This window comes from Neoarius graeffei, chromosome 22 (genome assembly GCF_027579695.1).
Source record: "Neoarius graeffei isolate fNeoGra1 chromosome 22, fNeoGra1.pri, whole genome shotgun sequence".
In the NCBI taxonomy this organism is placed as follows: Eukaryota; Metazoa; Chordata; class Actinopteri; order Siluriformes; family Ariidae; genus Neoarius; species Neoarius graeffei.
Window position 1 is genome coordinate 47,364,263 of NC_083590.1, and position 13,032 is coordinate 47,377,294.

The following is a 13,032-nucleotide window of genomic DNA, read 5'->3' on the forward strand; positions in this document are numbered from 1 at the left end:
GGTGCAGTGTGGATTGGGTGGCAGTCGAAGGCAGGGGCCTCAATGACCTGATCCCCGAACACAGCGGCTAGCTGTTGGGACATGGAATGTCACTTTGCTGGGGGGGAAAGAGCCTGAGCTTGTGCGGGAGGTTGAGAGGTACTGGCTAGAGATAGTCGGGCTCACCTCCACACACAGCTTGGGCTCCGGAACCCAGCTCCTCGAGAGGGGCTGGACTCTCCACTTCTCTGGAGTCGCCCATGGTGAGCAGCGGCGGGCTGGTGTGGGCTTGCTTATAGCTCCTCACCTCAGCCGCCATGTGTTGGAGTTTACCCCAGTGAACAAGAGGGTCGCCTCTCTGCACCTTCGGACTGGGGAGAGGGCTCTTGCTGTTGTTTGTGCCTACGGGCCGAAGAGCAGTATAGAGTATCCGGCCTTCTTGGAGTCCCTGGGAGAGGTACTGAGAGGTGCTCAGACTGGGGACTCCATTGTTCTACTGGGGGACATCAACGCTCACGTGGGTGATGACAGTGACACCTGGAGGGGCGTGATTGGGAGGAATGGCCTCCCCGATCTGAACTTGAGTGGCGTTTTGTTATTGGATTTCTGTGCTAGTTATGGTTTGTCCATAATGAACATCATGTTTGAGCATAGGGGTGTCCATAAGTGCACGTGGCACCAGGACACCTTAGGTCGGAGGTCGATGATCGACTTTGTTGTCGTTTCATCTGATCTCCGGCCCTATGTCTTGGACACTCGGGTGAAGAGAGGGGCTGAGCTGTCAGCTGATCACCACCTGGTGGTGAGTTGGATCCGCTGGCGGAGGAGGAAGCCGGACAGACCTAGCAGGCCCAAACATATGGTGAGGGTCTGCTGGGAACGTCTGGCCGAGCACTCTGTCGGGGAGGTCTTTAACTCCCACCTCTGGGAGAGCTTCTCCCAGCTTCCGAGGGAGGCGGGGGACATTGAGTCTGAGTGGACCATGTTCTGTACCTCCATTGTAGATGCGACTGTTCGGAGCCGTGGCTGCAAGGTCTCTGGTGCCTGTCATGGCAGCAATCCCCGAACCCAGTGGTGGACATGGGAAGTAAAGGATGTTGTCAAGCTGAAGAAGGAGTCCTATCAGGCCATGTAGGCCTCCGGGACTCCTGAGGCAGCTGATGGGTATTGGCAGGCCAGGCATGCCGCAGCTCGGGCAGTTGCGGAGGCAAAAGCTCGGAAATGGGAGGAGTTCAGTGAGGCCATGGAGGAGGACTATTGGTCGGCCTCAAAGAAATTCTGGCAAACCGTCCGGCGCCTCAGGAGGGGGAAGCAGTACTCTGCCAACACTGTTTACAGTGCGGGTGGGAAACTGTTGACCTCGATTGGGGACATTGTCAGGCGGTAGAAGGAATACTTCGAGGATCTCCTCAATCCCACCGTTATGTCTTCCATTGAGGAAGCGGAGACTGATGACTCAGAGGTGGACTCATCCATTACCCAAGCCAAAATCACTGAGGTGGTTTGCAAGCTCCTCGCTGGCAAGGCACCGGGGGTGGATGAGATCTGCCCGGAGTATCTCAAGTCTCTGGATGTTGTGGGGCTGTCTTGGCTGACACGCCTCTGCAACATCACGTGGCAGTCGGGGACAGTGCCTCTGGAGTGGCAGACCAGGGTGGAGGTCCCTCTTTTTAAGAAAGGGGACCGGAGAGTGTGCTCCAATTATAGGGGAATCACACTTCTCAGCCTCCCTGGGAAGGTTTACTCCAGGGTCCTGGAGAGGGGAATTTGGCCAATAGTCGAACCTCGGATCCAGGAGGAACAATGCGGTTTTCGTCCTGGTCATGGAACACTGGACCAGCTCTATACCCTTCATAGGGTGCTCGAGGGTTCATGGGAGTTTGCCCAACCAGTTCACATGTGCTTTGTGGATCTGGAGAAGGCATTTGACTGTGTCCCTCGTGGTATTCTGTGGGGGGTGCTTTGGGAGTATGGGATTCGGGGCTCTTTGCTAAGGGCTGTCCGGTCCCTGTACGAACAGAGCAGGAGTCTGGTTTGCATTGCCGGCAGTAAGTCAGACCTGTTCCCAGTGCATGTTGGACTCCAGCAAGGCTGCCCTTTGTCACCGGTTCTGTTCATAATTTTTATGGACAGAATTTCTAGGTGCAGCCAGGGGCTGGAAGGAATCCTGTTTGGGAACCACAGGATTTCATCTCTGCTTTTTGCAGATGATGTTGTCCTGTTGGCTTCTTCAAACCAGGACCTTCAGCATGAACTGGGGTGGTTTGCAGTCGAGTGTGAAGCGGCTGGGATGAGAATCAGCACCTCCAAGTCTGAGGCCATGGTTCTTGACCAGAAAAGGGTGGCTTGCCCTCTCCAGGTTGGTGGAGAAGCCCTGCCTCAAGTGGAGGAGTTTAAGTATCTAGGGATCTTGTTCATGAGTGAGGGAAGGATAGAGCGTGAGATTGACAGGCGGATCGGTGCAGCCTCCGCAGTGATGCGGCCGCTTTACCGGTCCGTCGTGGTGAAGAAGGAGCTGAGCCAAAAGGCGAAGCTCTCGATTTACCAGTTGATCTACGTTCCGACTCTCACCTATGGTCATGAGCTTTGGGTAATGACCGAAAGAACAAGATCGCGGATACAAGCGGCCGAAATGAGTTTCCTTCGCAGGGTAGCTGGGTGCTCCCTTAGAGATAGGGTGAGAAGCACAGTCACTCGGGAGAAGCTCGGAGTAGAGCTGCTGCTCCTCCACATCGAGAGGAATCAGCTGAGGTGGCTCGGGCATCTCTTTCGGATGCCTTCTGGACGCCTCCCTGGGGAGGTGTTCCAGGCATGTCCCCCTGGGAGGAGGCCCCAGGTAAGACCCAGGACACGCTGGAAGGACTATGTCTCTCGGCTGGCCTGGGAACGCCTCGGTGTTCTTCCCGAGGAGCTGGCTGAGGTGTCTGGGGAGAGGGAAGTTTGGGCTTCCATGCTCAGACTGCTGCCTCCGCAACCCGGCCCCGGATAAGCGGATGAAGACGAGACGAGAGACAGAAATTTCATCTAGAACTTTTATTTTGAAATATATCCTGCATTTACTGCTTGCAGATCTCATCAACGGTCATTGATGACTCAACTCTGAATACAGTCATAATTTGAGCCACTAATTAACACTTTACACTGTAACACCTTCTCTGAGCTGTGTAAGATTTTCTCTCATTTGTTATTCAGGCAACTGCATACAGTATTTTGGTTCACTTTCACAAAGAAACGTTGTGCTCTAAACCCTAGCTTCTGAACATTTCACTCAAATTAACCAACTTCTCTTTTAACAAATAACATTTACACAATTATGACACAAAACTCTCTTACACTCCCCCATCCCTGTATCCAGGAAGAATGGGGTACACTAAAATCACTAATTAACCCTTTACAAGACATGTTCCACCTATTTTAGTGTACAAAGAATCACAATGAACACATCACACTTACGTAAGGTGCAGAAGCTCCAGAGAGAAACACATGAACAGGCTCAAGATTGTAAACCTTCTTCATATACTCAGTGAACGCATAGCTCGTCATGGCACCAAAACTGTAACATAACCGAACACAGGAGAGAAAATAGATCAATACGTTAATACGTTGCAGCCTTTTAGAATGAATACATGTACAGATATACAGAGCATTATAAATGTTGAAAACCACAGTGCAAACAAAATTGAATTAAACATACAGTACAGAGGAGGACTGGGGCTGGACATGATGTGATAAAATGATAAGGAAAAGAGTGTTTTCCTGGGAAATATGCCACTCGTATTTTTCATATGAGCTACATCTGGGACATGGAGATCCAAAACCGTGACATATTTAAATAATATTGACTGGCGTTGAGTGGTATATCAGATACAGTGCCTTGCAAAAGTATTCACCCCCCATCCCCTTGGCATTTTTCGGGTTTTGTTGTCTCACAACCTGGAATTAAAATGGATTGTTTGAGGGTTTGCATCATTTCATTTACAGAACATGCCTACAACTTTGAAGATTTGAATTTTTTATTGTGAAGCAAACAACAAATAGGACAAAATAACAGAAAATTTCAACGTGCATAACTATTCACCCCCTAATGTCAGTATTTTGTAGAGCCACCTTTTGCTGCAATGACAGCTGCAAGTCGCTTTGGATAAATCTCTATGAGCTTGCCACATCTAGCCACTGGGATTTTTTCCCATTCCTCAAGGCAAAACTGCTCCAACTCCTTCAAGTTAGATGGGTTGCGTTGGTGTACAGCAATCTTCAAGTTATGCCAAAGATTCTCAATTGGACTGAGGTCTGGGCTTTGATTAGGTCATTCCAAGACATTTAAATGTTTCCCTTTAAACCACTCCAGTGTAGCTTTAGCAGTATGTTTAGGGTCATTGTCCTGCTGGACCGTGACCCTTCGTTCCAGTCTCAAACCTCTGGCTGACTCAAACAGGTTTTCCTCCACAATTGCCCTGTATTTAGTGCCATCCATCTTTCCCTCAGTCCTAACCAGCTTTCCCCTGCAGATGAAAAACATCCCCACAGCATGATGCTGCCACTACCATGCTTCATTGTAGGGATGGTGTTCTCAGGGTGTTGGGTTTGCGCCACACATAGCATTTCCTATGATGGCCAAAAAGTTCAACTTTTGTCCCATTTGACCACAGAATCTTCTTCCATGTGTTTGGGGAGTCTGCCACATGCTGTTGGGCAAACTCCAAATGTGTTTTCTTCAGCAATGGCTTTTTTCTGGCCACTCTTCCATCAAGCCCCACTCTGTGGAGTGTACAGCTTAAAGTGGTCCTATGGACATATACTCCCATCTCCACTGTGGATCTTTGGAGCTCCTTCAGTGTTGTCTCTGGTGTCTTTGTTGCATCTCTGATTAATGCCCTCCTTGCCTGGTCTGTGAGTTTTGGTGGATGGCCTTCTCTTGTCAGGTTTGTAGTGGTGCCATATTCTTTCCATTTTGCTATAATGGATTTAATGGCACTCCGTGGGATATTCAAAGTTTGGGATATTTTTTATAACCCAACCCTGATCTATACTTCTCCACAACTTTGTCTCTGACCTGTTTGGAGGCTCCTTGGTTCTCATGTTGCTTGCTTAGTCGTGTTGCAGAGTCAGGGTCCTTCCCAGAACAGGTTGATTTATACAGACATCATGTGATGGATAATGTGACATTTTGATTGCATACAGGTAGATCTTAATCAAGTAATTATGTGACTTATGAAGTGAATTGGTTGGACAAGCTCTTCTTTGGGGGTTTCATACGAAAGGGGGTGAATACCTATACACACTCTAGATTTCTGTTTTTTTCATTTTAATTATTGTTTGTGTCACAATTACAACCCCGATTCCAAAAAAGTTGGGACAAAGTACAAATTGTAAATAAAAACAGAATGCAATGATGTGGAAGTTTCAAAATTCCATATTTTATGCAGAATAGAACATAGATGACATATCAAATGTTTAAACTGAGAAAATGTATCATTTAAAGAGAAAAATTAGGTGATTTTAAATTTCATGACAACAACACATCTCAAAAAAGTTGGGACAAGGCCATGTTTACCACTGTGAGACATCCCCTTTTCTCTTTACAACAGCCTGTAAACGTCTGGGGACTGAGGAGACAAGTTGCTCAAGTTTAGGGATAGGAATGTTAACCTATTCTTGTCTAATGTAGGATTCGAGTTGCTCAACTGTCTTAGGTCTTTTTTGTTGTATCTTCCGTTTTATGATGTGCCAAATGTTTTCTATGGGTGAAAGATCTGGACTGCAGGCTGGCCAGTTCAGTACCCGGACCCTTCTTCTACACAGCCATGATGCTGTAATTGATGCAGTATGTGGTTTGGCATTGTCATGTTGGAAAATGCAGGGTCTTCCCTGAAAGAGACGTCGTCTGGATGGGAGCATATGTTGCTCTAGAACCTGGATATACCTTTCAGCATTGATGGTGTCTTTCCAGATGTGTAAGCTGCCCATGCCACACGCACTAATGCAACCCCATACCATCAGAGATGCAGGCTTCTGAACTGAGCGCTGATAACAACTCAGGTCGTCCTTCACCTCTTTAGTCTGAATGACACGACGTCCCTGATTTCCATAAAGAACTTCAAATTTTGATTTGTCTGGCCACAGAACAGTTTTCCACTTTGCTACAGTCCATTTTAAATAAGCTTTGGCCCAGAGAAGACATCTGCGCTTCTGGATCATGTTTAGATACGGCTTCTTCTTTGAACTATAGAGTTTTAGCTGGCAACGGCGAATGGCACAGTGAATTGTGTTCACAGATAATGTTCTCTGGAAATATTCCTGAGCCCATTTTGTGATTTCCAATACAGAAGCATTCCTGTATGTGATGCAGTGCCGTCTAAGGGCCCAAAGATCACGGGCACCCAGTATGGTTTTCTGGCCTTGACCCTTACGCACAGAGATTCTTCCAGGTTCTCTGAATCTTTTGATGATATTATGCACTGTAGATGATGATATGTTCAAACTCTTTGCAATTTTACACTGTCGAACTCCTTTCTGATATTGCTCCACTATTTGTCAGCGCAGAATTAGGGGGATTGGTGATCCTCTTCCCATCTTTACTTCTGAGAGCTGCTGCCACTCCAAGATGCTCTTTTTATACCCAGTCATGTTAATGACCTATTGCCAATTGACCTAATGAGTTGCAATTTGGTCCTTCAGCTGTTCCTTTTTTGTACCTTTAACTTTTCCAGCCTCTTATTGCCCCTGTCCCAACTTTTTTGAGATGTGTTGCTGTCATGAAATTTCAAATGAGCCAATATTTGGCATGAAATTTCAAAATGTCTCACTTTCGACATTTGATATGTTGTCTATGTTCTATTGTGAATACAATATCAGTTTTTGAGATTTGTAAATTATTGCATTCCGTTTTTATTTACAATTTGTACTTTGTCCCAACTTTTTTGGAATCGCGGTTGTAAAAAAAAAAAAAACGAAAAATGTGCACCTTTAAAGTGGTAGGCATGTTGTGTAAATCAAATGGTGCTAACGCTCCAAAAATCAATTTTAATTCCAGCTTGTAATGCGACAAAACAGGACAAACACCATAGGGGATGAATAGTTTTGCAAGGCATTGTATATTCCATGAATGGAATATAGCTGATATACCACAAAAATTTCTTGAAAAATAAAAAAAAGATACGTTCTTATCATCAAATACTTCTATTCCATATTTTGTTGTGCTTTTTTTTGTGTTTTGTTCTCAAGTAGAGTTTTATTTCATCCTCAGTTGGTTCAGCAACACACTCCGCCATTTTGTTTTTCTCTACTCACAGTATATCAGGTGATATCCTAGTAGTAGAGTGACCAATCAGAGCACACGACTGCTCATATCCAGTGAAATTATATATATATATATATACACACACACACACACACACACACACACACACACACACACTCTCTCTCTGGCAAACCATTAATTTTATATTTAATGATTTGGCCTTCATTACTTTGACCAAATCTACTCACTCACTGTACACATTTGGTATCATAGGACTGTTTAACACACACAGAAACATTCATCTGGAAGATATGATAATGTGAGGATATCCACAGCATGTCTCTCAGAACATATTAAAGTTTTCTACAACTGCAATACACTCTCCAACTTAGTGTTGTAGTACTTGAGACCGGTCTCAAGACCACTTTAAGGTCTTGGTTTCGTCTCGGAATTGAATGCATTTTTATTCGGTCTTGTCTCAGTCTCGGACATAGAGGACTCAGGATTTTATTTCAAGACCAGTCAAGACCACAACTTTGGGAATTTTGCTAAATTGCCTGTGCACTGTCTGATTTATTTGTTTACACTGTTACTGTGATTGTATGTAAAACTTCCTGCTTCAAATGCAACCAATAACGTGACTCATTACTAATTCAAAATATTCATGACTGTTAACAGCTGTCACCCTCCTTCGCCCCCCTTCTGGTCCAGGTCTTGACTCAGTCTCACCCTGCCTTGGTCTTGGTCTTGACTTGGTCTTAACCCCTCAACATCTTGGTCTTGTCTTGGTCTCCGTATACTCTGGTCTTGGTCATGGCTTGGTCACGTTTAGGTGGTCTTAACTACAAGACTACTATTAGTATAACCAACAAATAATACAGTATATAATGCAGCTCAAAACGAAATCTCACACAGCTAACTTAAATTCACCTACCTGTGTCCAAATACAGCAAATGGTTTCTCTTTGAGCACCGGTAAAATCACACCAAGGACCTCATCAAGGATCTGCTGCATGTTCTGGAAGAAGGGTTCTTTTCCTCGACCTTCCCTTCCAGGCAGTCTGACTGAATAAACTGCAGCCAAAAGGTGTCAAATTTACACAGGCAGAAAATTTGTCTAGAAACTTCCTCCAGATTTATTCAAAAAAGTTGTCACTGGATGAATGTGTGACTTTTTTTATTTTAATAACATACTAGGCAATATGTTTCAAAGTAATTGATTGAAACCTTTAAAAAAATGAGAAGACAGGGAAAAACAAAACAAACAAAAAACACAGCACAATTCTGTATGCTTATGGTACACTATATGCCAAAAGTTTGTGGACACCTGACCATGTCAATTCAGTTTATTTGTATAGCGTTTTTAACAACAGACATAATAATAATAATAGTAATAATAATAATAATAATAATAATAATAAACAACTTTATTTGCCAGGTATGTGAACACAAACATGAGGAATTTGACTCCGGTTTCACTTCGCTCTCTTAGTGCAAACAGATAAAAAGCGTAGAAAAAAACAAAAAGCTATGTACATGTAGAAGGGTAAATATATGTATAGACAGCATAGTGCAAGGATGAATTAGTAAATATAAATATACAGTGTGCACAGAATGACAGTATGAGTGTGCAGATATTTCACAGTTGATGTTGCTGATATTTGAGTCCGGTTTTAGCTGTTCATCACAGACACAGCCTGAGGGAAAAAACTGTTCGTGTCTGGTTGTTTTTGCGTACAGTGTTCTGTAGCATCTCCCAGAGGGGAGAAGTTTAAACAGTTTGTGACCAGGGTGTGATGGGCCTGCAGAGATGTTACCTGCCCGTTTCCTGACTCTGGACAGGTACAGGTCTTGGATGGAGGGCAGGCTGACACCAACAATTTTCTCTGCAGACCTTATTGTCCGTTGCAGTCTGTTCTTGTCCTGTTTGGTGACCGATCCAAACCAAACAGTGATGGAAGAGCAGAGAACAGACTGAATGATGGCAGAGTAGAAATGTGTCAGCAGCTCCTTAGGCAGGTTGAGCTTCCTGAGCTGGTGCAGAAAGTACAACCTCTGCTGGGCCTTTTTGATGATGGTGACTGTGTTGGTCTCCCACTTCAGGTCCCGGGAGATTGTAGAACCCAGAAACCTGAAGGTTTCAACAGCAGTCACAATGTTGTTGGTGATGGTGATGGGCGGCAGGGTGGGGGGTCTCCTCCTAAAGTCCACTGTCATCTCCACAGTTTTGAGCGTGTTCAGCTCCAGATTGTTCTGACTGCACCACCAGACCAGCCGTTCAACCTTCCGTCTGTATGCAGACTCATCACCGTCTCGGATGAGACCAATGACCGTTGTGTCGTCTGCAAATTTCAGGAGTTTAACAGACGGGTCTCTTGAGGTGCAGTTGTTGATGTAAAGGGAGAAGAGCAATGGGGAGAGCACACACCCCTGGGGGGCGCCAGAGCTGATAGTCCGGGTGCTGGATGTGATGCTCCCCAGCCTCACCTGCTGCTTCCTGTCAGTCAGGAAGTTTATAATCCACTGACAGGTGGAGGAGGGCACAGTGAGCTGGGTGAGCTTGGTGTAAAGGATATCTGGAACGATGGTGTTGAACGCCAAACTGAAATCCACGAACAGGATCCTGGCATACGTCCCTGCAGAGTCAAGGTGTTGCAGGATGTAGTGCAGTCCAATATTGATTGCATCATCCGCTGACCTGTTTGCCTGGTAGGCAAACTGCAGGGGGTCCAGCAGGGGATCTGTGATGACCGTCAGGTGTGACAACACCAGTCTCTCAAAGGACTTCATGACGATAGATGTGAGGGCTACAGGCCTATAGTCATTCAGTCCTGTGATGGTGGTTTTCTTGGGAACCGGGATTATTGTGGAGCATTTGAAGCATGACGGGACTTCACACAGCTCCAGGGATCTATTAAAGATCTGGGTGAAGATGGGGGCCAACTGATCAGCACAGACCTTCAGACAGGAGGGTGACACACCGTCTGGGCCAGGTGCCTTCCTGATCTTTTGTCTGCGAAAAAGCTGACAAACATCCTCTTCACAGATCTTGAGTGCTGGTGTGGGGTCAGAGGCAAGAGGAGGCAGAATAGCAGGGGGTGTAAATGAGTCTTTAATGTCTGAGGGGGGGAGAGGTGCGAATGTGTCAAATCTGCAGTAAAACACATTCAACTCGTCAGCCAGTTGGTGGTTCATTGCAGTGTTGGGGATGGTCTCCTGTAGTTGGTGATTTTCTTCAGGCCTCTCCACACTGACGCCGGATCGCTGGCTGAAAGGCTGTTTTTGATCCTTTCAGCGTAGCTCCTCTTAGCTGCTTTCACCTCTTTCGTCAGTGTGTTTCTGGCCTGTTTGTACAGGACTCTGTCCCCACTTCTGTAGGGCTCCTCCTTGGCCTGGTGAAGCTGCCTGAGTTTTGCAGTGAACCAGGGTTTGTTGCTGTTGTATGTGCGGAAGGTCTTGGTGGGCACACACATATCCTCAAAAAAACTGATGTAAGATGTCACGGTATCAGTCAGTTCATGCAGGTCTGAAGCTGCAGCCTCAAAAACACTCCAATCAGTGCAGTCAAAGCAGGCTTGTAGTTCCACTTTGGCCTCATCAGATCATCTCCTCACCGTCTTTACCACAGGCTTAGCAGATTTCAGCTTCTGCCTGTAGGTCGGGATAAGATGAACAATGCAGTGATCAGATAGTCCCAAGGCTACACGGGGGACAGAGTGGTATGAGTCCTTTAAAACAGTGTAAAATGGTCCAGAGTGTTAGTGTCCCTGGTGGGACACTTAATGTGCTGTTTATATTTTGGCAGTTCATGGCTGAGGTTTGCTCTGTTAAAGTCCCCCAAAACAATGAGCAAAGAGTCCGGGTGTTTTTTCTCCACGTTGTTTATCTGGTCAGCCAGGTGTTGTAACTAGGGCTTTGAACCAGAATTTTTTTCCTATTGGTTCATTCCGAACAGAAACGGAATTTTAACGTTTCCGGTTTTGGGTTCCACCATTAAATAGACGTTCCCGAACTGGTTAGAACAAAAAAAATTCGTTCCCGGAACGGTTAATTACGTTCCCTGTCAGGCTGACAATTTTATAGCCATTTGTTAAACAGCTGACAGTGTCAGCTGTTTAACAAATGGCTATAAAATTATGTCTCCGTCTCATCCAGCTTAAGCCAAATGTAGGCTAATTCTATTACAACCTTCATTAAATAAGACAAGAAATAATTCAAAACAATTATTTCAAATGTGTTTATTGTTAACCGAAGGATTTTCAACACAAACATCAACGACATTATAAAGTCATGTGGCTATGCCACTCAGTGGGCAACAACAAAATCCCGCAGCCCATCAGTCATCAAGTCATTTCTTAGGCATTTGCTACACCATAAACAGTTGCTACACCAACTTAAAAGAAGTCACCAAACCTGGTCGTGACCATTCACAGTAGGCAAGGAAAGGAGGGAAAAAAAACAGGCCATCCAATATTCACACCGTAACAAGTCTTTTTTTTTTTTTTTTAGCTTAGCATAGGCCTACTAAAGGCCTATAAAATGCAATTCCATAGCCCATATCCATCAGGTATCGTTAATCAACAAACATGCTAACATTTATCAAAGAAGTAGGTAACAAAAGTGGCTCACGTTTAGTAGGCAACAAAAACTTAAAAATATAGGCTACACCGTAACCTGGTGTTGTTAAATAAAAAAGATTTGTGACTGACATACATTAGACTATCGAGAATTGTCCAAACCATTGCCTTCCAGGCTGCCAAAAATAATAATAGCCAATAATAATAAAAATAAAATAAATCCTGTACAGTCACAAAAATAGTAATTCCCATACTATAGTAGCCTACCCATTAAAAATTAACCAAGAAAGATGGAAGTGGAAATGGGTTAGCTTACATTCCAAACTGTTTATTCAAGCGGATGAAAAGAATATCCTCCAGAATTTTGTCATTCAGGGACGACCTAAGCGGAGAAAGAATAAACTTCAAAGATGAAAATGCACGCTCCACGCTGACTTGGGTCACGGGGAGCGCTATGACGGACGTTGCGAGTTTGTGCATATCTGCATTTGAAGCGGCCATGGATGCCCAGTAACGAAGGACGTTCTCGGTGCGCTTTAAACGCGCTTCTCTGGAACAGGCGTCTAACACCGATGCAATGGGAACTCGGCCCTTTTGTATGACGGTGGTTTCTCTTTCTTTAGCCACCAGCAGCTGCTCAATTTCATCGTCATCTTCAGATGAAGAACGCTCAGCTACACTGTCTGTTTTGGGGGCGGCGGACAGGTTTTGGATCATGTCCCAAGTGCGGCACAGGTGTAATTTCGCCATCTCAGCCTGATTATCTGTCAAAAATAGCCTATATCTAGGATCAACAAATACAGCCGCCACAAATGCATCATTTTCAAACAGTGTATGCTGACGTGCTTTCATGCACTGGACCAATCGTTTGGCAAAGGGACTGTCAATTTTGTCGGTATCTAACACACACTTCAGCCACAGGCCGTAAAAGTCACTTGCGGTAAGCTGTTCTGATTGGATGCATTTAGTGGTAATTTTTGCAGGTTTCAACACATTGACTACATTTGAAATGGCCTGCCACTCGGATTCACTTAAATGCAGCTCATTAACTGTAGGTGACATGTCATCACAAAATGATCTGAGCTCGCAAAGTCGATCCAGCATATCGTGCGTGGAATGCCAGCGCGTTGGGCAGTCAACTATGGCCCTCTTGTGGCCCATTCTTTTGATAATGGCCACAACGTTTGGAGTGCGCAACTTTTTAGCAACACGGCGTGCTTTACCGATGATGTTAGAC

The 13,032-nt window shown here is 45.1% G+C and overlaps 1 protein-coding gene across 1 annotated transcript in view; it reads right to left on the minus strand.

The window, feature by feature from the left end:
- Positions 1 to 13,032, minus strand: part of olah (oleoyl-ACP hydrolase) — a 46,899-nt gene that overhangs the window by 12,207 nt on the left and 21,660 nt on the right. Inside the window, exons 4-5 of the mRNA XM_060904869.1 lie at positions 8,154 to 8,292; positions 3,433 to 3,532 (exon numbers count right to left, since the gene is read on the minus strand). Coding sequence (XP_060760852.1) covers positions 3,433 to 3,532; positions 8,154 to 8,292 — 239 coding nt within the window. The remainder of the gene's footprint in view (positions 1 to 3,432; positions 3,533 to 8,153; positions 8,293 to 13,032) is intronic.